The sequence below is a fragment of the Platalea leucorodia genome, assembly GCF_965183815.1.
Source record: "Platalea leucorodia genome assembly, chromosome: 3".
Taxonomy (NCBI): domain Eukaryota; kingdom Metazoa; phylum Chordata; class Aves; order Pelecaniformes; family Threskiornithidae; genus Platalea; species Platalea leucorodia.
The window spans coordinates 14,515,611-14,538,486 of NC_138825.1; the positions used below are offsets into that span (position 1 = coordinate 14,515,611).

The following is a 22,876-nucleotide window of genomic DNA, read 5'->3' on the forward strand; positions in this document are numbered from 1 at the left end:
GAAGATTCTACTTGAAAGTCTTTCTCAAAATGCTCCACACTCCTTGAAGATTATTATTCAATGTTAGCTGATAAATGCCCCAGAAAAATCTTCCATTGCTATTTTCTTTACATGTGTATATTACAGAGTCTTTACCGTTACCCTACCGATGTGAGGTCAATTACAAAAAGCCCAAAAAGTGTATATATCAACCAAGCCTTCCCTTTGAAGGAGGGAGTATCACCTTTACAACCACCATGGGATGTGCACTGCAAGAACACTGAAGCTTTTATGAACATAAAATGAAGTCTGAAGGGAAATCTTACTGTGATTTTAAATTTATAAACTAACAGCTTGAGAAAGCCTTGGACATTTTCTGTAATACAGCCATTTCCCATTATCTCTTATCACTGTTGAAATAATCATTCACAGAATATGAGTACCTAGATCTCTATTGCTTTCTAAATTAATAGTAACGTGATTATTCAACACAAATCATTAGCTGCTGTAAAACTTCCATGAAGTTACAAGCTGATATTCAGATAGTTATAGCACGCACTGGAGCACATAAAACTGCTACGATGAAAGAAAAGCAGGTTATTATTCACATTCTAGTAAAAGGTTTTACACTTAACTGAGCATACAAAGCTCTGGTATCCAACACTGAGAATTATGAAAAAAACATCAGACTGACATAGTGTTCTTACTTTTAGCAGTTCAAAATAATGAAGACAGTGGTAAACAGGGGCAAGGAGCAGCCGGGGTAGAACATACTGAACAGCTTCTTTAAAGCCTTCACCTATTGACTAGAAACAAAATAAGTTTCAGTCTTAAAACAATAAACATACTGAAGCAACAATATAATGTAATTAAAATAGTAATATGAATAATATGGCTTACTTAAAAGAAAGTTACCTGTAAATAAAATGCTGCTCCTGGCTTTGATAATTGACTTAGAAAATGATCGTGAAAACCAGGTCGCAAAATATCTTGTGCATATGATTCATACGGATCAAATGCTAGTTCCTAAGAAGAAATACAGAATAATTTTACAAAACTAATTTAATATCTAGATTTCATATTTCTTAAAGAAAATACATACACTACATCAGAGAGGCTTTTCTGCATACTTTTTCCAAGATGCCTATAGAGAAGAACCAATACTTTTACGTACTCGTGAGACTCATGGAGTAATTCAGTCTGGAAGAGATCTTTGAAGGTCAACTGGTCCAATTCCCTGTTCAAAGCAGGGCCCACCTCAGGGCCAAAGCCAGATCCAGTATCAAAGTTACCTGAGGTTGCTCAGGGTCTCATCCAGTTGAGTTCCGAGTACCTCCAAGAACGGAAGCACCAAAACCCCTCTGAGCAGCCTATTCCAATGTTCCATTGTTCTCAGTGCAGATTTTTTTCACCCAGTATCTAACCAAGATTACTCTTTTTACCATTCGCACGCTTTCTCTCATCTCACCTCACAGTTCTCTACTGTGAGCCCCCAATAAGAGCCTGCCTCAGTCTTTTTTACACCTTCCCTTCAGGTAACTGAAGGCAGCAATAAGATCTCCTTCCTCAGACTTCTAAGACTGAATAAACCCAGCACTCTTAACCCTCTTTGTACATCATGGGCCTCAACTCCTTAATCATCATGGCAATCCTTGTGTATAAGCATATCTTATACTAGGAAGACCAAAACTGGATGCAATATGCCAGATGTGGTCTCAAGTGCTACACAGAAACGATCCTGCAACCTCCTGGCTATACTTTTCCTAATGTAACCCAGTAGGCAGTTAGCCTTCACTACTGATTCCTGAGGATCTCCAAGCCCTGTCGAGCAGTACTGCTCCTCAGCCAGGCAGCGGGACCACTGCATGGCATTGTTTGGTCCCAGGTACAGAACTTTATGTTTGCATTTACTCAACTCCATGAGGTTCCTGTAGGTCTATTTCTCCAGCCTGTCAGGTCCCCCAAGAAGTTGCCCTGTCCTCCTGTGTGTCCCTCCACAATTTGGCATCTTGATGAGGCAGACCTTCTCCCACAACACTAATACAGACATTGAACAGTATCAGCTGCAGTATCAAACCCCGAGGAATGCCACTAACCCTTGGCCACCAGATGGACTTTGTATTGCTGATGACAGTCCTTCAAGGCTGCCAGCCCAGCCAATTTCCCACCCACTCTATAATTCAACTAGCTAAGTCTACACCTCAACAAGCTGACTATAATGATACTATGAGAAACTGTGCTGAAGGCCTTGCTCAAGTTCCGACAAGAGATATTAACTGTTCTTCCTTTTGTCCACGGAGCCAGCCATCTCCTCTTAGAAAGCAGTCAAGTTGGTCAGGTACAGTTTGTCCTTCAGCAACCTGTGCTGGCTGTTGCCAATCATCATCTAGTCCTTCACATGGCTGGATGTGAATTCCAGAAAGATTTGCTAATCTTCTCAGGGACTGGGGACAGGCTGACCAGCTTCTAGTTTCCAGGATCCTCCCCATCAGCCTTTTTGAGATTGGGCATAACACTTTATCTCCAGTCACCGGAGACCTCCACAACTCACCACTAAATTTCAAGAATTCTAGACAGTGGCCTTGCAACATTAACCAGCTGCCTCGGCATCCTCTCCTGCCCCAAAGACTTGCATATATCCACCTTAGATCAATAGTCCCTAACTTGATCTTCGACTTTCATCTCTCTCCCTCAATCTTTGGTAGCAGGCCTAACTGGGAAACCTAGAATCACAATCTTGCCAGTAAAGACAAAGCAAAGGAGACCTGAGTATCTCAGTCCATTCCATGTCCTCTGGCACAGGGTCTCTCACCCCATGAACAAGATACCTGCATTTTCTACAATCTTCTTTTTCATGCTATTTTACCTATACAAGCCCTTCTTGCTTTGCTTCACATTCCTCACCAAGTTTAACTCCAGCTGAGCTGCAGCCCTTTGAATACCATTTCCACCTGCCTAGACAATGCTCCTACATTCCTCCTGGGAAGCCTGTGTTTCTTTTTGAATCATAGAATCATTTAGGTTGGAAAAGACCCTTAAGATCGAGTCCAACCATTAACCTAGCACTGCCAAGTCCACCATTATACCATGTCCCTAAGCACCACATCTACCTGTCTCTTAAATACCTCCACCAGGGATGGGGACTCAACCACTTCCCTGGGCAGCCTGTTCCAATGCCTGACTACCCTTGCAGTGAAGAAATTTTTCCTAATATCCAATTTAAACCTCCCCTGGCACAACTTGGAAGATGTTTCCTCTCATCCTATCACTTGTTACTTGGGAGAAGAGATCAACACCCACCTTGTTACAACCTCCTTTCAGGTAGTTGTAGACAGCAGTAAAGTCTCCCCTCAGCCTCTTTTTCTCCAGATTAAACAACCCCAGTTCCCTCAGCTGCTCCTGTGAGACTCGTTCTCTAGACCCTTCACCAGCTTTCATTGCTCTTCTTTGGATGCACTCCAGCACCTTAATGTCTTTCTTGTAGTGAAGGGCTGAGTTTGGTTAAACAGGAAACTCCAACACTTGTCCTTGCCTCCTGCTACACCTACCCTTTTTCTTAAGGACTGGGAGTGCATATTACTTGTGCTTTGAACACACTGCCTTTGAAAATAAACCAGCTCTCCTGAACCCCTTCTACCCTCAAGGCAGCCACCAGTGTGATCCTGCTTCCCAATTCCCTGAACAAGCTAAGTCTACTCTCCCAAAGCCCAGGGTCTTCAGTCTGCTTAACTCCTGCACTTTTCTCAGAACCTTAAAGTTTACCATCTCTACTGCTTGCAGCCAAGCCTGCCATTAGCTATGATGTTCCTGCCAGTTCTTCCTTGTTCATGAGAAAGATGTCAAGCGCAGCACCTTTCTTAGTTGGCCCATCAGCATGTGCCACAAAAAACTGTCCCCAGTGCCCTCCAGAAATCTTCTGCATTACTCGAACCACAGTAAGTTGTCCACCCAACAGATGTCAGGAAGGTTATTCTCCCAAGATAATAACCAGGGCCTGTGATAAGGAGATGACTCCTACTTATTTAGAGAAGGTTTTGGCCACTTGTCAACTGGGCAGTCTTTGCAGGAGAAGCTTGACCACAACATGCCCTTTGGTGGCCTCCTCCTCTGATCCTGATCCTTAAGCATTCAACCAGCTCATCATTCATTCCGTAACAGAGCTCCATGTATTTGAGCTGATCTTTTGTTAAGCCTCCTGGCCTCATCTTCCCCACCTGTCCTTCCTGAGCGCCTGTATTCATTCATACAGCCCTCCATCATGCAATCCTTCCTGCCATGTCACTAATTCCAGTCACATGACAGCTCTGCAACTGTGCACAGACTCCCAGATCCTCCTATCTGTACAGGAGCACACGCACGCTGGGGAAACAAGACACTTCAGATGAGCCTTTGGTCATCCCACCTTCTCAGGAGGAAGGTGCAAGAGCCTTTGCTGTCATGCTTTCCGTTATGCACGTCCTTTTCTCCTCTCGGTTCTTCAGTCTGCAAGCTTTGGTCTCCATCCACTAACAAGCCTAGCTCGAAAGCCTTCCTCACCAGCTTCGCAAGCCTGTTGGCAAAGAAGCCCTTGTTCTACTTTGTCTTTCCACAGCAATCCTGATCTACAGCCAATTTACAGAATACCTCGATTTCTGTTGAAGTCTAGTCACAGCTGGTTCCCCATCCTCCCCTGCTCTCTAAAGTTTCAACAGCCCTATAAAAACCTGAGCTTTAGAGACTAAAAAGGTAAAAGCACTCTCAAAAATGGGCAGTCTGTTCATCGTGGTGGGGCTGGAAGAAGAGATCTCAACCTAAACAAAGGCAGCTAGAACAGAGATGCACTTAGCATCTAAGTGCAAGTCATTAAAATACATACGAATAGCAAAAAAACCCCCAAGTATTTTCTTACCTCCGCCATGTCTTCAAAACAGCTGCCTACTAGCGGATGAGGACTACCTTCATCTGTCATTTCAACAGTGTCTTCTATATGACCCAATAACTTCACACTAAGTTCATGAATGTCTGATATACGACTAAATATATTTTCCACATCCTGCAAAAAGCAACAGAACCAGACAAAAATCAACAGGGAATTGGACACAATTTCTAAGAGGAAGAACGTTATGTGCAAAGCTACCGTTATGATATGAAAGTCAAGCACTTCCTTAGATAGAACAAGATTTTATAACATTTTATTATATACTCTCTGTATAATTTATATAAGATCACAGAATTTTTTTTTAAATAATGACTATATGTGTAAATATATGAAAATTTACAATGATTCCAACATGGCAAAGAACAACAGTGACAAATCTTACATTACAGGCCTGCAAGTGGATATAGTAAATTGGGTGGTTTCTTCCACATTTCTACAAAATCAATGCTTCCCCACAAGTGCTCCTTGCTCCTCTACTATTTCCATTTCAGAACTCAAGCCAAGTGTTTCCTCTACTACTGGTACGTTAAACTGGACAATAGTTAAGTTCTAGAAGTGTTCGTCTAGACTTATAGATATTATAGTAGGGTTTTTTTGTTTGTGGTTTGTACAATACTTACATGAGATGAAAATAGTTTGGAGTTGGAGGCATATGGCTCTCTAAAAACTCTGATAATGAGATTTAGTTCCCTTATATATTGTCGAACCTCTGCCATAAATGACTTCACTAGGTCGTAATAGGTTTGCTCCCCTGAGGTGGAGGGTTCCTCATCAGATAAAGTTAGTGCACTTAAATCTTCTACATCTTGATGGAACATATCCATTAATACCTAGGTAGCAAAGAGGGAGAAATCCACAAAGTGAGAACAACTTCTTTTCAAGATCTACCAGTAAGTTACCAGTAAAGCAAATCTATTATTCCCATGAAATCAGACTGATCAGCAGTAAGATTTATGTATTATCATTCTGCAACTGGTTGAGCATTAAAAAAGCAATATTCATTGCTATGAATTTGCAAGTCATTATTTGCAGTGGCAATTTCTGAAGAATTCCCAGTCATTTAGACCAATCCAGGCATCCCTCCAAGAACGTGGTCCTAAAATCAATTACAATTTTAAGAGGTCTATGAAGTATACAGACACATATAGTATTTAGCTGTATTCTATTACCCTGAATTACCCGGCATAATCTAAATATCTGAAGATACGACATTATCTGCAGTCAAGAAGTGCGTCATATTGGCTGTTCAGCTTTAGCTTTAACAGGAAGTCGCACATGATCGTGCTCAGAACCCCATAATCTATCTGCGATGAATATTGGCCTGCACGCACACTATGCGTTGCCTGATTTCTGTCCTTAACTCCTGAGTTCTCTTGTTAAAACGGACCCTTGAGGAAGGGCACCAGCTTCAGAAAAGGTAGCAGTCACACTGCAGAACTACATAGACAAAAGGACCTCTAAAAACTCTGACTACCAGAGGTCCCAATTCATACCCAAACAAGGCTTACTAAACACAAGCAATTAATAATTCGAACTTCTCAAGAAAAGTGCATCACTGAACACTTCTTCCAAACATGGTATCTGAGCCAGGAGTCATTACAATGACTTAGCAAGTAGCAAACAGAAATCACACTTTGGGTTGTTTCCATGACACTCAAAGAACATCTCAAAGGTAAACTAAATAAGTTGACTGCAAATTAGTAAGAGGCATCCTAATTTAAAGTATCTTTAGCAGAAAGAAAACCTAAAGAGGGTCCACAAACAATCTACAATGATGTAGCAAATCTTTACGACAAGCCAGCATAAGATGTAGTTCAACATACAAGATGACTTTGTCCTGGGATATACAGATGGGACAGTATTAATAAACACATCTGCTGCCCAGAGCTACACCCCTTCCAGGAAGTCATTAAGTGTATCAAAGAATACACGTGAACTTCAAAATAAATGAGAACTTAAGTGCTGCTTGCCAGCCTCCCTTCTGAACAGATGGAGGTGAAGCCATGGCAACCTACGCCTGTTACTGCAGAGACTGACATGACTGCTGTCAATCACTGAAAAGACTGAGGAAAAGACTGCAGGATCAAAGCTGTAAATACTCCTCTGAGAACTGCAGGAGGGAAGGCTAACACATTAAACATGAACTAGAGTTTTTAAATAGGGCAGAACACAGAATTAAAAAGCGTTTCTCAAAATAATTATAAAACTGGAGATCAAGAATTAAACTTCTGAACGAGCCACAACAAACATGACATTTACCCTGGTATTTGCAGTAAAAGTCTTCTTTCTTTAAAGCATGTTACAGGCACTTCTCCAGAAGACGTCAGTTAACCAAGCTGTTGACTACTGATACTAGACAAATGAACTATTCTGCAAGAGAATACTTGGGGATCTGCAAGTTCAACAGATGGTCTGGTAGGTTCATCAGACCTGAATACTGGAAGAAACACCTACCTAGAGCAGTCATTCTTCACCCAGGTCTTGTCCTAACACTCCTCAAAAATATACAGGTCTAGTGAGGAGGGAAATGGGTACACGACAGGTTCTTTCTCCTAGTGAGTCAAAGGTCCCAGCTACACACCCTAGTCTTAAGCTTCTCTGAAAGCAGAACAATGGACATTTTGCATTAAGACTGACTTCTTCTGAAGCTCTAAGGTGATTCATCTTTCAAAGCCAGTGAATGTACATGGAACTCAGGTTATAAGGAGAATCCTAACTAATTCTGGGGAATGGGACATTATAGGGTCACTACTGTAGAAAATTACATGGAATAATGCAGGTATTCATGGAGGCCCCAAAGTTCATAACTTTACTTCACAGATGCAGTTCTAGCACATATTTAAGCTAGAAGATTCCAGGCTGTGTTCACAAGGTACGTATCTCACTACTATGAAATCCACAGAAACAAATTAAAATAACTATACCCCAGATATTGAAGCAATCAGAAGCATGAGCAGATAGTAGAAGAAAAACAGCTTGCATTTTAATGGAGTTTGTTTTTTGCAGACAAGGCAAAATTTTCCAGATGGATGGATGGCACAAAAGCAAGTGTGAAAGTGCTTGAGAAAAAACTGGCACACAGGGCCAAGAAACCGTTCTGGTTATTTTGTTTCAAAAAATAAAACCAAGCAGAACACATTATGGGTATGAACATAATATACTATGAAGTTTCTCGATGCAACTGGGAAGAAAACACCTTGGGAGCACCTCTCAATGGCTTGATCTGCTGAGGCAGTAAATCAACAGGCTTGCTTTAGAGCCTTTCAAAAGTTTCTTCTGTGTACGTATCAAAGAGTTTCTCCAATGTAACGTAATGGAAGTTCCTAAATCAACTTCATCACAGCTCTTCTGCTCACCACCTTTCCTAGCACAGAAAGAATCATGCAGCAACAGCACTTGTTCCTGTTATTATTCTATGACAAATATTCAAACATACACCTTCAAACCCTGCCCTAATGACCCAGGCAGATATGCCCAAAAGCAAGAGTGACCAGAGGCTACTGTCCTGACTGAGAGGTACCTGACTCTTCAAGACCTCACAAGATATCTTACAAGAGAATAAACAAAGGTGAAGAAAGTAGGATCAAAAAAAAGCAAGCAGGAATGAGACAAAGGCATTCATTGAAACAGAGACCATACCAACCAAAGATATTAACATAGACCAAGACAAAATACTGAAAAGAGGTGATAAATGTGAAAATCCCTAGACTTCAGCAAGATTAGAGATTCTTAAGCCCCATCCCTTAAAGGATTAACTTCAAGCTTTGTTTTTTAAACAATGGAAAACTTGAGATGCTAATGAGGTGGCCACAGAAGCTCGAGTGCAAAGGCACCTGAAAGACAGACAGGGGACCTTGTTCTATCACTGCTGGAAAGAAAGGTGATTCCTGTCTGAACCTAATGAATCTTCTGAAGCTACAAGAAAGATAACTGCAGATAAAAACATGGACCACTAAGGAGGATTAGGCTAAGACACTAATGCAAGTGGGTTTTTTGTTTTAAAATGCTGGACCATAGAAACACTATTTTTTACATGCAATACAGTCTTATTTATTTTGGGAGAACACCCAAGCTTAATTTCAGCCTTCTTTTTTCAAACTACAAAATAAGGCTCCACTATTACAGCTTAGGAATGTTAAATTTTTAAGTCAGTGCTGCTTCACAATAATTTTGAAAGCATTCACACATTGCTGAGATTAGGCAAGTGATATCTAAAGGAAGAAAGACTTAACTATTAATAAGCACAAGCAACAGCTCTGTAAGCTCAATTAGCTTTTTGGTAGCTTTGCTCTCTTACTGGAACCATATATTATGGCAGTAATTTCTTCTTTCAAAGGTACAACACTCCATGTACTCAATAAGGAATAGACATTGTCCTCTCAAAACTTAACTAAAACTTCCTGTTAACATGAGAAACAAGTTAGGCTTACCTTATCTGCACACATTGCCACTTTAATATCTTGTTTTGTAATCTCATAATGTCTTATATTCCGCACATAATTCCCAACCAATTTTAAGATGTCTGCAGAAATGTATTCCAATACTGCCACTATGTAAACAGACACTTGGTGGTCAATTTTGTAGCCTAGAACTTCCTGAAAGGAAAAGGAAAAAAAAAAAAAAATAAAAGGCATTCCACTGTTACTCAGGCAATGAAATATACACCATAGGTTACAACTGAAACCAGTAAGTTTAAGACCCTACTCTAACATTCGCCACATATGCACAGTCTATTTTAGTAACAGAAACAGTAGTCTGTAGGCCTAGAGATGAAACAGTGTCATTGTAGATGCTGCTCTCTTAACTGTGGAAGTAATAACAGCCAACCGTCCCAAAAACCTCACTTAAACATCCAGGGCTATTTCCAGAAGTTTCTTGAGTGTTTTCTTAGTCATGCAAAAATGAAACAAGAACAATCAAATTCATAGCAAACAAGTTCTTGGCTTTGTTTGTCCAACAGAGAATTAACTAATTTTTAAGTGAAACAGAAATATACGCAATTAACTAAACTGGAACACTTAAAACTATGTAACACACACAGATATTCATTTTTGTTTACATTTCAGGCAACATACAGACATTACATGAAACAAAGGTGTCAACTTCTAATTGCATTCTAAAAGCAAGATCACATCATTGCTTACCTTTAATAAGGGATGGATTTTTTCTACTGGGAGAGATAACGGATTTCTTCGTTTCCTCTTCTCAATAGCAGACTGGGCATCAGCTATTGCCCACTTATCAATAGGATGGGGAAAACTTTTTTGAACACGGTCCTTAAAAAAAACAGGACTAAAGGGTAAGCGCACAATCTGAAGGAGCTTAGCAATATTACTACATTATCAAATTGCTTTCCATTACTTAACAAAGGAATGTTTTCTAATGTTAGTGTTTCAACTATAAAAGCTTGTACAACACATCTAAATTTTATCATTTTGGTACATGCTGCTCACTACACTCATAAGGCTGTATCAGAATATCATTACCATAGAATAATCTAGTGTTCAAAATTTGAGAAATGCCAAAATTAAGTTGCCATTGCAGGCACAATTTGCTCCCCTTGTGCACATGCCTGGTAATTCAGCATTTAAATACCTGATTACATTTTATTCTAGCACTTTATTCCCTGTACAGAATGGTCATTGAATGAAATGACAGGAGTTTTCTGTTCCACCTTTACTGATCAGGGCATGGTCCAGATTGTGTACATGCAAACTGCTCTGAGGATGGCAACGAACATAACAGGAAAAGAGAATGTCCAACAGCACCCACATATTTTAAAACAGTTTCATAGTCTACTGTTGGACCATATATGCCCCAGTTTATTTACTCCTTCCAGCAGTTAGGGTGCCTGAGGACACCTACAGTCTCCCATGCATTGAACAACTCTCCTGCTGGAACTCACACACAGGTCTCTGGAGGTTCAAAAGCTTCACTGTTTTTGGTAGCCCTGGTGTTCAGAGATGCCAGAAATCCAATTTCTCGGATAACTTCACATTTTATTTTTTCAGACCACAGTTCCCACTGACTGTTTCAGTTGCAAGTGCTCACTTACGTAAATATGACCGCCGTTTGAGCAACCATGAAATGAGGAAGATGAAGTTAATGACCACTTACAAAGAGCTGGTACAGGACAAAGTACACAAACAAAAGCTTTCTGACAAAAAACTGGGACGGAATACAATTCTATAAAGGTGGCACCTAACTTTCCAAAGTACAGGCTTTTTCTTTTTCTCCCCTCATCATAACATTTCTGCAAAAGGAAAGCAGAAGTCCTACCAAAAAAAAAAAAGTCTCATTCACTATCTAATACCAATTCACTCCCCTAATATAGTCCAGCCTGCTGACTAAACCGGGGGGGGGGGGGGGGGGCGGAAAATGTGTATGACCATATAATTAAGGACAGCATCATTATGCATGAACACAAAGGGGCTAAATTGAGGTTGCCTGATCATCTCTAATTCTTGCATTTCTCATCCTGCCTTCACAGCCATAAGACTCATAATGCCACGCTGTGCGTCAAGTTTTTTGTTAGCATTGTTTAAAACACAGCATTAAATAATCTTCCACAAACCTCTTGTCTCTTAAGCTGCCAGACCAGAATGATGTTGCAAAACAGCCCAGCCATTAAAGGGGACACTGGAACACCATTAGAGGTGTCAGTGTTCAAAAGAGAAGAGGAAGGATGAAATTAATGAATCTTGAGCTCAGAGACACTACTTTTATTTTTTTTTTTAAACGGTTTTTGGACAGGCCGAGAGGGTTGCCATTAGTCCACTTTCTTGAGAATGTGAGGAAGTTGCACCTTGTTTTGTTACCTAACCCGGCACAGGCACAGCCGAGTACTGGAAACCAACAGGCACACTGCATGTGGAGTCTGTAGCTTGGCACTAAAGTCTTCAAATCATGGTTAAGCACAAAGGGCTACCAAGACATTCATGGGCTCAGAAGCTTAACTCATTTAGCTTAAGTAATTTGTTCCTCAGACGGAGAAACTCTTCTCAGATCAAGCCCTCTTCTCAAACATCAAGCTGCTTTTCTGAGCAACAGAGGTTATAGATCTTTGAAAAGGCAATTGTAAGAGAAGAGGTTTCTATATAGAGGAAAGAAGTGTTCCTCAACTCATTCTGACAAAGTGACTGAACTATTTTTGTTCAAATTTCTGGGACAGTGGGGGGCATATCAGCCTAAATTACCATGCTGAGAAAGCAGCACAGAGCCTCAGACTAAGCAGCTATAGTTTGCATGCAATATCAGTGAGGAAAAAAGGTCTTTTGAAAGGAACCAGTCAGCTTTATGTACACAAGTTACACTCGCCTTCTATTATACAGTAATACAGTTCAGAGATAGTTTTACTGTGCATTGAACAACAAATCCAATTGATATGAAAATCAGCTATTAGGTAACTCAGGCTTTATGTGGAAGGTTCTGCTACATAAAGATACATAATTACTGCTTTCCTTTTTACATTGTGAAATGATTACTATATTAACTTTTCATGTAACAGTTCAAATTATTACAAATCTGTAATAATTATTCTCTATACCTCTACATCCAGAAAACTTCTTGGTTGGGCTTGACACAACATATTTAACAACTGGAGAATTAACTCCTCCACATACTGTAACGCGTCTTCAGTAGAGGAAAGTTTAGGATGGACTTGCACCTGAACCTATAGGAAAAAGAAGAATTCAAGCTTTGAGTTTTGCTCTTCCCCAAACCACATGCTTTAGTTGCAAAAAAAATGACAAAAAATGAGCCAAACAGCTCAGAAAAATTCAACCCAAAACCATAGCTCTGCTAAGGCACACCAGATGAACACGAGTGAAACACTCATCTACACCTGATAGAAATAAAAATCTCAAATGTTAAGGTACTCAACTCACTGTAAGTGACATTTAATGTCAAGAAAACAGCTGATTAATAATGGTGCTTAGCAGTGCAATTAGGAAAACTGTTTAAAAACCCTGCATATGTTTGTCTTTCTCCCCTAGCTCTTAAATCACTGTTTGTATAAGACATTTTAGACATGGGGTTTTCTCCCTTTTACAACTTTATCACTCAGTCTATAATCACGAAATACAGAACTTTCTTTCCACAGAGAGAGCACTACAGAAACAGCAATGATTTCAGCAGCATTTAGCCCTGAAATTATTTAATCCATTCTCAATTAGCTTTCACTAAAAAAAGATTGGTTTAGAAGTCTGTTTCCATACTGATTTTCTAAAAAGATGTCAGCCTCTAGAGTAAAAAACACTTCAAAAAAGGCCACAGTGTTGTCCTGGCATTAAGTGGCAGTTCGGAGGTTTTGAAAGTTTGGTCCCAATACATTTACTTGTATGCCATAAGTGTCTAAGTTCTCACTGGTGTAAATCCACTGAGGCACGATCCTCCTTGCTCCTCCCATTATTTTTCCAGACAGTCATTTAACTTCTGAAACAAGCCTCCAGTATAGCTTTCCTTTGCACTTCTGTAGTTCGCAAAATAGCACAGTTTTAGCCAGTTTAAATTTCAGGTATGCAATGCTCGGTGCTTCAGAACTTAAACAGACAGGCAGTTTAATCTCAATCCTACACCGATGGCAAATATTATGCCAGAGCCAGCTGACTGCTAACTTTCGCAATGCATCTTTCAAGCCCCAATTTCATCATTTTACCATTCCACTGCACACAACTCAAAATGCCTCCAGTTCTCTCAATCACTAACACAAGGGCTTAACCAGCTTAAACCAAAACCCAACAATCCGTCTCATCCAAATATTAAACCCATGTCTATATTCAAATAATGGTGCCATAATTATTTAATTTCACACCTGAGTTTTCATTCCTGTTTGCAGTTGTAGCAAGAATTAAATGTTATGAAGTTCAAACACACAACAGCCTCAAATAGAAATCCACTTGCCTGCTAAGGCACTCATTAGTTTGAAAACTTCATGTCTGGGCATAGTCCTGGTGCTCATTTAACTGCTGATTTAAATACGCTAGATCATGCGTTTAGTTTCTTGCAGATTGCATACCCTTATGCAGCAGGTCTTAAAAAAAAATCTCCAGAAGTTATTGCTTTTTTTAACTTAAAAGCACTCTGGCAAAAATAGAACAAGAGAATTCTCTCCATTTGACTAGCTAACGCAACTATTTTGATTATGCCAACAGTTTCATTTTTCCCAAGAACTTCACCGTGCACAGCTACAGAGTGTGTTTGCAGAGGTACCCGAGTAACATGCCCAGCAGTCCCAAGTATTATTTACAATTCAAACACTGACATCTGAAATACTGTGCCAGCTTGGAACATCTTAACACCAGAAATTACAGACTTGCAGAAGTATTCTCTTAAAGATCAGAGCTGATCTGAGCTGCCTAGAAGATGATGCCTTTAATGTTTTTTTTTTTTTCTAAAGCAGAACTGAACAAATTTGTATTACGTTCTCCCTACAGTATACTACAGCACTTTGTATTTCGAGAAGTGTTAAATTACCAAGTCAATCCGACAGTAAAAATACAGAGCATGATAAACCGCAGTGATGAAGAGCAGCTCTATTTTCTCCTTTGCTTAGAAAACAGATTGTAGACTTAAATAGCCTCATCACAACTCTTTCGGTTTGTAACACAGAGTCTATAGGAATAAGAACAAACAAACAAAAATACCACATCAGGCCGTGACCTGAAACATTATCCATAGTCAGCCGAAACAGAGTCAACAACGATAACCTACTCCTAGTTCAGGAGATAAAGTTCCAAACATTTTTCCTAAGCATTTATGTTTGGGGGCAATTACGTCATTCTTCTCAAAGGCCATCGTCTTCTGGCACTATCAAGCTCTACTTTAGTAGAATATCTACCTTGGCAGAGGAAAACATCATGAGGTGCCATTGGCTTGCCAGCATACTTTATCTATATTAGGTAGGTAGTAAATAAGCTTCATTGCTACTTAAGTGAGATTTAGTATCATTTAGGGTTCAAAGTCATACAAGCAAAAGCAAGAAAACAACTAGACTAACAAGGAAAATTACAGGCTAGCTTGGTGTACAATTATCATAGAACCATGTAATTTTAGTATCTGCACTACTGTAGTACCTAAAGGCTCAGACCGAGAATGAAACAGTGTTATTTGAGGGTACTCAAAGCAAGTCCCAAGAAGTCCATTATCTAAGACATGATGCAAGACTGGGTAAGATGCAAGATTTAGTAAGAGGAGACAAGAAATGAGAACATCTGTTAGCATACACCGTCACGTGACCAGTTTCAAAAAAGAAGATCAAGTTACCAGGGGGTTTCCATCTTTCTCATAAAGTCAGCTCAGATTTTAAATTAAAAAAACTGGGCCACCCTGTCTTATCACCCTTGGAAAAACCTGAGTATGGCTTGAATCCCACCAGATCCTTCACAATCCTATGTTAGGAATACACATGATAAAAACAGACTAACAACTTCTGAAGTGTAGTGATGTTTAGATAAGAATCTTATCTAAACATTTAACCTCTCCCTTAAATAATGACAGAATCCATCCCCTCCCTCCTACACACAAACACCAAAATGTCTATCTTATGATAAGGGAAATTACTAAAAGAGCAGCTTAAGATCTTTTCATAGAAGTTTCAAATCTTCGAAATACCCCAACAAATTCTAATGGGCAAATACAACCTACATCAGCTACAAATCCCCACCTCCGTGGCTCTGTTCTCACTCAACTCATCTGATCACATTTTTGAATGCTCAATCTTCACAATCTTTTTTAATTCTCAAAAGGGAAAAGACTAGGATTCTCTTTATTTGAAGATAAGCAGAGCCAGCATTTCTTGAACAGCTTTTCATGTGCTGTTTAAGAACACAAGCAGAGACAAGGAGTGTCTGCTTAAGAAAATTCGTAGCATTTCAGGAAAATAGTATCATATGACCACTTGGTGCTTTCTTTTTTTTTTTTTTTTCCTTCCCTTAAAAATCAACAAAAGTAAGGAATTTCTATCAGGAATGGCAACAGCTTAAAAATTAGGCAACCCTAAATCTAAACTGCCAGAAAAAGCCAATGAAATCAACTAAAAAAAATGTGCTTAATGAATAATATAAAGATATCTGATCTTAGCTTTATATAAAATAAGTTGCTAAGGGTTATAAAGTTTCTCAAACCATTCCTTTCAAACTCTACATAATAAATTAGAATACAAACACTCCCACAAGCCTCATGGGAAGCAGTAGGGACCTAGACCAAACCCAGAAACAAGTTTCAGTTAAAGGACTGCAGATTGAACAGCTTCAACTTACACAGAGGCTTGGTGGCTGACTGGTCCAACACAACAACTCCTAAGCTGGTCACCAGATGACCCAAACCCGAGTCTAGATTGACACTCAGGAGCTCATTCGGCACTAGAAAGAGGTGTTTGATAACAGAGAAGAAAGGAAGATTCGCACAGTGAATTTAACAATCTCATTGATACCAAACCACGCTTCCTTAGCAACAGTTTTCAGTTACCTCTTCCTCACGCGGCCATAAGGAAAAGCCTAATTTGTGTCAATCATAAAGCTGAAAAATGCCAACTTACAATGAAAAAACCTCTCCAAAGACTTCTTAAAGCCACTTCCCGTGTTACACAAAAACACCAGCGTAATGCTCCCAAATCATCAGTAACAATCAACGCAATCACGCTCGCAGTTCTCAGTTGTTCTGCTAAATACAGAACACACCAGAAAAATCCTATGTGTGAAATGTTGCAGAGGACAATACCGAACCGAGTCCTATCAGGAGCAGTAGAAGCTCCAGCAGCTTCATAAAAGCGTGTAACAGAAGGAAATCATTCTAAAGCTACATAACAAACTGAAATAAAAACGAAGCATCTACTGTTGGTTAGAGATGGTTTTTTTTTCATATCTGCACAAGAAATCTACCCATCTACAGGGATTCTGTCAAGAAGTCACAGTATGAATCAAAACCCAACGTCTGCTAAAGAACAACCGTGCTTCACTGCCGAGTACAGGTACTGCTGGCGCTGCCAGTCGTCTTGGTGGCGGCTGGGGGGTTTGTAAGAAAGTGTCTAAATGAAAAAACCCATCATATTTACCACAGCATTTTGATGATAAAATGGAAGAAGCTGTAATGATACGACAGGCCCAGCTGTTTTCCAAAGCACTGTCAGAGAAGGCGAAACTTTACAGATTATAAGCATTTTTCTAAACCTTTTGTAAACCTTCGCAGACACAGTTTATTCAATGAATTATTAGTAGAAATTACTTGGCCACAGATCAGGTTTTTCTGGGGGGGGAGGGAAGAATTTTTTTCACTTCAGTAACTTTGAAAGTCTTCACTGATGTTATAACCCTTATTTTTACTCAACGTATCTTTTGTTAATCTTCCCTCAATGACTACAAAACTACTGAGAAGCAACTGCTTATCACTAAAACACTCCAGGATGAAATATTTTATGTACAGCTTGCATGGATGAGTGTTCTTGCAGTGCAAGCACTCCATAAAAAGGTTTTTTTCTTCTCTTCTTGTACATCTCTGCTGGTATTTGGCAACCGTGCCCATGTTTTATCATCTTGGTCAATTAAAAATCCAGTAAATTAAACCAAATACAAATGACTCAGATCCACACTTCAGCAACGATTCACGGAGGCCACAAGACTCAGATTTTGGTAACATTTCTCTTGATGTATCAAGGCAAAAGTATTACGCTGCACGTGAAAAAACTTACAGTGAAGACTTGAACCATAGGATCTTAACTTTATCCTCCATAGCTATCAGAAGAACAGAGAACCCAAAGCGATCAGAAATTAAGGATGTTCTACATCTGCAGCGAAGCCGTGCCAAGAATAAGTGCCATTCTGAGTACCAAGTGGTAACTGGACTGTCATCAATTTGAAGAACTAGGTAACTAAAAGTCAGATAGAAATATCTTTGTCAGCCACAGCTTCCTGAGCACTCTGTAGTCACTGAGGCAGCTTTTCTCGTCTCTTTTGCTCTGTGAAAGCTCCAGAAGACTGACTATATGATACAGGGAGTACCTGGAAGCACGGTGTCTGGAACAGTTTCCTTAACTGAGGAAGCAAATCCCCCTCAGCTGTCAAGCCACATCAGTTCAATCATTCTGACCATAACAAATCCCGACAGCTCCCCTTGTTAATTGCTCAACAGGTTCAAAACAACTTGAGGTACGCAAACAGCAGAACATCTGTACGATAAGAAAGTTCTTTTGCTTTTCTCAATCACTGAATAGCTTAAGGTATCAATCAGTAAGGATGATACACTTTCTACTGTAAAAACCAACATATCAGGGAAGAAGCAAGTCATAGTCATGCAGAGAAATTCTGACTACATAAACAAGAGTTATACAAGCAAGATAAAGCCACAGGGAAAGATGTTTAGGAAAAACTATCTAAAAGGTTATGACCAGAATAAAGTGTATAAATTCGCTAGTGAAGGAACACGAATGTTGGAAGAGGCATCACTTTGCAGGTGTCCCTTCTCAGTCCATTTTCCAAGGTGTATTAAAAGCCACGTATCTCCATCTCCAGCCACCCAAGAGCTCTGGTGTTTCATGCGTCTTGAATCCTCCATCTTCAGCCCCAGCATCTCACCTTCTGTCCATCTCTGCAACTACAATTTCAGACACCAGCTGTTATTCTTACTTCCTTTTCTTGTACCTCATCACCACAATTACTGTCTTTCATCAGCAACCAAGGATCTCTGCAACACTCCTCTTTTGCTGCTTCGAAATAACAGTGACCAGGCAGAGAAGTATCTCAGTACACATCATTTTCTTCGTAATTCAGTGCACCGGAGTCTCTCTCGACAGCATCTGAAGGAGAATCGGAAGAAAAGGGATTACATTATGATCTGAATGGCACAAGTGCTGCTTTTTGCAAATGCAGCTGTTTGATGCAAATACAGTTCTATTGTTAAGGTTCATGTCTAATGAAATACAAGGCATGCTCGCCTAAGAATTTGTTGATGTAGGAAGAGATTCATTGTTACTACATATTCTTGTTTTTGTTGTTTGATAAAAAAAACAGAATCAAAATAACTCATTGGGAAAAAGAAAGCTATTTGCAATGATTCAACAATACCTATTTTTTAAGAAAGTGATTCCGAAGCTGTAGTTTGCGCTCTGCATTACAAGCCACCTCACAGTTACAAAAGGGCAACGGCACTTTAATGATTCAATGTCCACACGTAGCAGCTTTCCCCAATAGCTGCGAACACTCCATCCTGGTATATATACTTTAACAATGTTAAATTAAATGCCAGTCTCCTCATCGGAGATACTAATTCAACATAGGTCTTCCCAAACTATTCTCATTTCCAGCTATGCAGCAAATCATCACAATCCTGTTTGTGCATCTACCTGGTTTCAAGGTGGAGTTCAGAAAGCAGTTTGCTGTCACTACCCAAAAATGAGCGTCAGCACCTGGTCAGCTAACAGGGGAAACGAAGGAAAGGTTCTCCTCTAGTAACGACAGGATGTACATGAGCTTCAGATAACCTGACTCCTACTGAGATAGCATGCTCTGGCAGTTCAGCAGACAATGCCACAAGGCATCTCCCTCCAGGACAGTTCTGCCCTTTGACCTCTCTGGCATATGTTGCCACATTCTCTACTTTACTAGTCCCACATGCTGGCCTCCAGGTGCAGCTCAGGTATTTGGCTAGCAGAGCAAGGGGTCACTGTCTCAAACCCACTGGCTGCAAAGCTGCAGTATCACACCTGTCTCGTGAACAATAACAGATGATTGTCAAAGCAAGTGCGCTGCAATGTTCATGGTTTCACCTGCCACCTATGACAGGTTCGTTACTTTATGGGGCCTTTATCAGGGCTAAACACCCTAGCCAACACTACTTGTACCTATGTAAGTTAGTAGAATACCCAGTTTGATTTCTCCATTAATGAAGAAGCCATTAAGATGATAACGTAATATTTTCATCTGCCATTTAGTTTTCCTGTAACTCAAGTATTTGGCTGTTCAGTAAAGCAGGTGACAATATGGACAGATTCTTCATTTCTACCTTTACAGGGATAGCAACAGTAAGCAGCAGAAGACTATGCTTCTGGAGCACAGGGGGCAATAGCCTGAGAGAAGATAACAAACAGGTGGCGATCTCATGAAGAACTGAGGCTAAAAGCATTGACACCTGCAAGTTTGAGTGTGAATCCTTCAGAACTAACTCCACCTCACTCCTGCCACCCCTCTACCCAGAGTAAGAAATAAAGCACAGCACAACAAAACCAAGACAACTATACCTTGCAGGGCCAGTTTGTCATCCTTGGTAGCTTGTCATCATTGGCCTTCTCTGTTGACTTCAGACTCCAGAATTCCTTTTACCCCCAAGGAATTTATCCAACTCCTTCAGCAAGCATCTTTAAAGCAGGGTGACTCCACAAATGCCTTGTCCATTGGGAAGAAATCTTGAGCTTCAGATGTAGCAAGTAATTCCAAAGTCTTAGCTCATGCTTGCCTCAAATCCTCACTCTACATCCTCCAGTAGATAGCACTGAGCCTCATTCCAAATTTGGCAAACTTCTGCTATACCATGGAATAAACCATCCTCCAAAGGAACGAGCTTTCGCTGGTTGAGGCCTTGGGTAGCTCCAGTTTCCAAGCAGGCTTCAGTCAGATGGCTGTCCAAGTGCTTACAAGCACCACAAGAAGCAGCGAGTTGTACGGTCAGCGCAGAAGTATAGTTTCGAAGAAGCGACTACCCATCAGGGATAAGACATTAACAGTACATGCTACAGATGAGACAAGCAAGAAGAAGACTTCCAAGAACTGGATGAAACCACACCGTGTTGGAAACCTCAAAGAGCATGCCCAGAAAAGCGAGGCAATACATCGCAAGAGGAAATTAGGAAGAAATACTGAACCAGTACAACTGCAACACTTGAGACTTCCAATCCATACTGGAGGATGCAATAGTTCAACTAGCCCTAGGAGCAAGTCTTTTACACAAAAGTTGCAGTTAATCACTGTAACTAGACAGACTCATAAAGCGTTGCTGTGTACGACTAAAAAATGTCAAGTTCTGCAATCTGAAGCCAGTTCAAGCAATGGTGTCAGAAACCTCTTGTTTCTTAAGCCTTCTACTTTCTGGGCTCTGGCTGCAGAAGTGGAAGAGGAGCCCTCACCATTTTTTCTCTCTTCCAAAGAAATTCTTTCCACACCACAGGCGCAAGCTTCACCATCCCAAGGGAGCACGACTTGCTAGTTTGTCCTAATGAAGCCTTCTCAGCAAAAAGGCATTTAAACTAAGAGAAGCTTAACTAAAAGTCATTAAGCCCGAACACTAATTAACCAAAATTCTCTCAGCAGTTCCTCATAACGATCCCCCCCCAGCTGTGTCACTTCTGGGCGCTACGGGAGCCCAGCAGAAAGCCGCAGCGGCACTACTTGCTTCCTTCTCGGCGAAGGGGGGCCGGGACCCGCCTGTCCCTTCGCCAGTTGTTATCTACCCGGCTCCCTCTGTCAGAGCATCGCCCCACCGCGCCCGCCGGGCCCCCCCTCCGCGGCAGGCGCCCGCCTGGCAGGGCGGCCCGAACCGACCCCGCCGCCCCTTCCGGAGCGCGGGGAGCGCCGGCCGGCCCCGCTGCCCCGGCTCGGCCGAGGCGCCGCGCCGGCCGCGGCCCACCCCGCGCCGAGGCCGGGCCCCCGCCGCCGCGCCGGGCCCCGGGCCGAGCCCCCGCTCCCCCCTCACCTTCTTGAGGGCGGGCACCAGCAGCCCCCGCCACTTGGGCGCGTTCTCCTCGCTGAAGAACTCGTAGAGCAGCGGCTGCGCCTGCATGGTGCCGCCGGGCCCGGCCCGCTCGGGGAGGCGGGCGGGGCGGGCCGGGCAGGGCCGGGCGCCGCGAGGAGGCCGCCGCGGGAGGGCTCGGCGCCCCTCAGCAGGAGGCCCGGCGGGCCGCCGCCGCCGCCGGCGGCAGGCCCGCAGCGGCGGGGGGAGGCGGCGGCTGCCGCATTCCCCGCCCCCGGCTCTCGGTGGTCGCCCCGGGGAGGGGCGGCGGTGGGCGGCGGGGGGGAGGCGGCGGCGGCGGGAGCGGGGTCACGCGGCGCGGCGCGCGGGCCGCGAGGGGCGGGGTCGGGCGCCCGGAGCGCGAGCGCCGCCGCCTCCCCGCTCTCCAGGCTCCCCTCCTCGCCCGCACGGTTGGCGGCCGCCGCGCATGCGCCGTGCAGCGGCGCCCCGCGCCGGCCGCGCCTGCGCCCCGGGGACGCGTGGTCGGGGCCTTCCTCCCCCTCCTCCCCGCTCCGGCGGAAGTGACCTCAGGAGGCGGCCGCCCCCGCCCCTCCCCCGCGCGCCCCCTGCCGGCGGGAGGCGCCGCCCGGTCCCGCGGGGCGGGCGCGAGCCCCGCCGCTCCGCTGCCCCCCGCCGCTCCGCGGTGGCCGTGCGGGGGCGGCCGCGGCCCGCCGGGCCCTCCGCGCAGCCCCGGCTCCGCCCGGCCGCGGCAGCCGCCGAGCCACCCCGGGGGAGCGGGGCCCAGCCGGGGCTCTTGGGAGGGGAGAGGGCGGCGGGGAGCCGGTGGGACCCCTCAGCCTCGCGCCGCGCCCAGCGAGGGAGGGTCCGCGGGGGGGGGGGGCGGTGGCCCCACGCAGCCCCGCGGGGGTCTGGGGAAGGGAGAGGGCGTTGGATCCGTGTGGGACCCCAGCGGAGCTGTGCTGGGGCAGGCAGGGCCCTCAGCCCCTCTGCGGGCCTGCTGGTAGCGGTGCCCCCGGCGCTCCACTCCCTGTAGACCACCGCTGATCTCCTCGCTGCCTCCCCGGCCTCCCTTGCCAGGGTGACCTGCGGCGCGGGGAGACGGCGCCTGCCTGCGACAACCAGCTTGTCTGCTCGGAGCTGGAGGCGGTGGGGTGGAGTTGCTCTTCCCTGGAGAGCTCCGTCGCTCCCTGTTTGAAAGACACCGTCCTCTCACATGGGGACCAGGATCGGAGAGAAATAAACACCCCAGTCAAGCAGCACAAGAACAGCCTCAAGGGTGACAAGTAAGCTTGGTTCTTGGAAAAA

General features: G+C 43.0%; 1 protein-coding gene across 9 annotated transcripts in view; it reads right to left on the minus strand.

The window, feature by feature from the left end:
- The window catches only part of SOS1 (SOS Ras/Rac guanine nucleotide exchange factor 1), a 55,592-nt gene extending 33,845 nt beyond the window's left edge, over positions 1-21,747 (minus strand). For 2 of the 9 annotated variants that reach the window (XR_014227714.1, XM_082307200.1), the window contains exons 1-8: positions 21,575-21,747; positions 12,444-12,569; positions 10,042-10,173; positions 9,328-9,492; positions 5,518-5,727; positions 4,868-5,011; positions 895-1,005; positions 687-785 (exon numbers count right to left, since the gene is read on the minus strand). Coding sequence is in view for 8 of the 9 variants with exons in the window: in XM_082307200.1 (XP_082163326.1) it covers positions 687-785; positions 895-1,005; positions 4,868-5,011; positions 5,518-5,727; positions 9,328-9,492; positions 10,042-10,173; positions 12,444-12,569; positions 21,575-21,661 (1,074 nt within the window). In the remaining variant the exon portion in view is untranslated. Of the gene's footprint in view, positions 1-686; positions 786-894; positions 1,006-4,867; positions 5,012-5,517; positions 5,728-9,327; positions 9,493-10,041; positions 10,174-12,443; positions 12,570-16,155; positions 16,257-18,278; positions 18,687-20,126; positions 20,616-21,574 lie in introns of those variants that run through there. The other 7 variants (XM_082307203.1, XM_082307201.1, XM_082307206.1 and 4 more) reach the window with 7 other exon arrangements.
- Between the last annotated feature and the right edge of the window lie 1,129 nt (positions 21,748-22,876).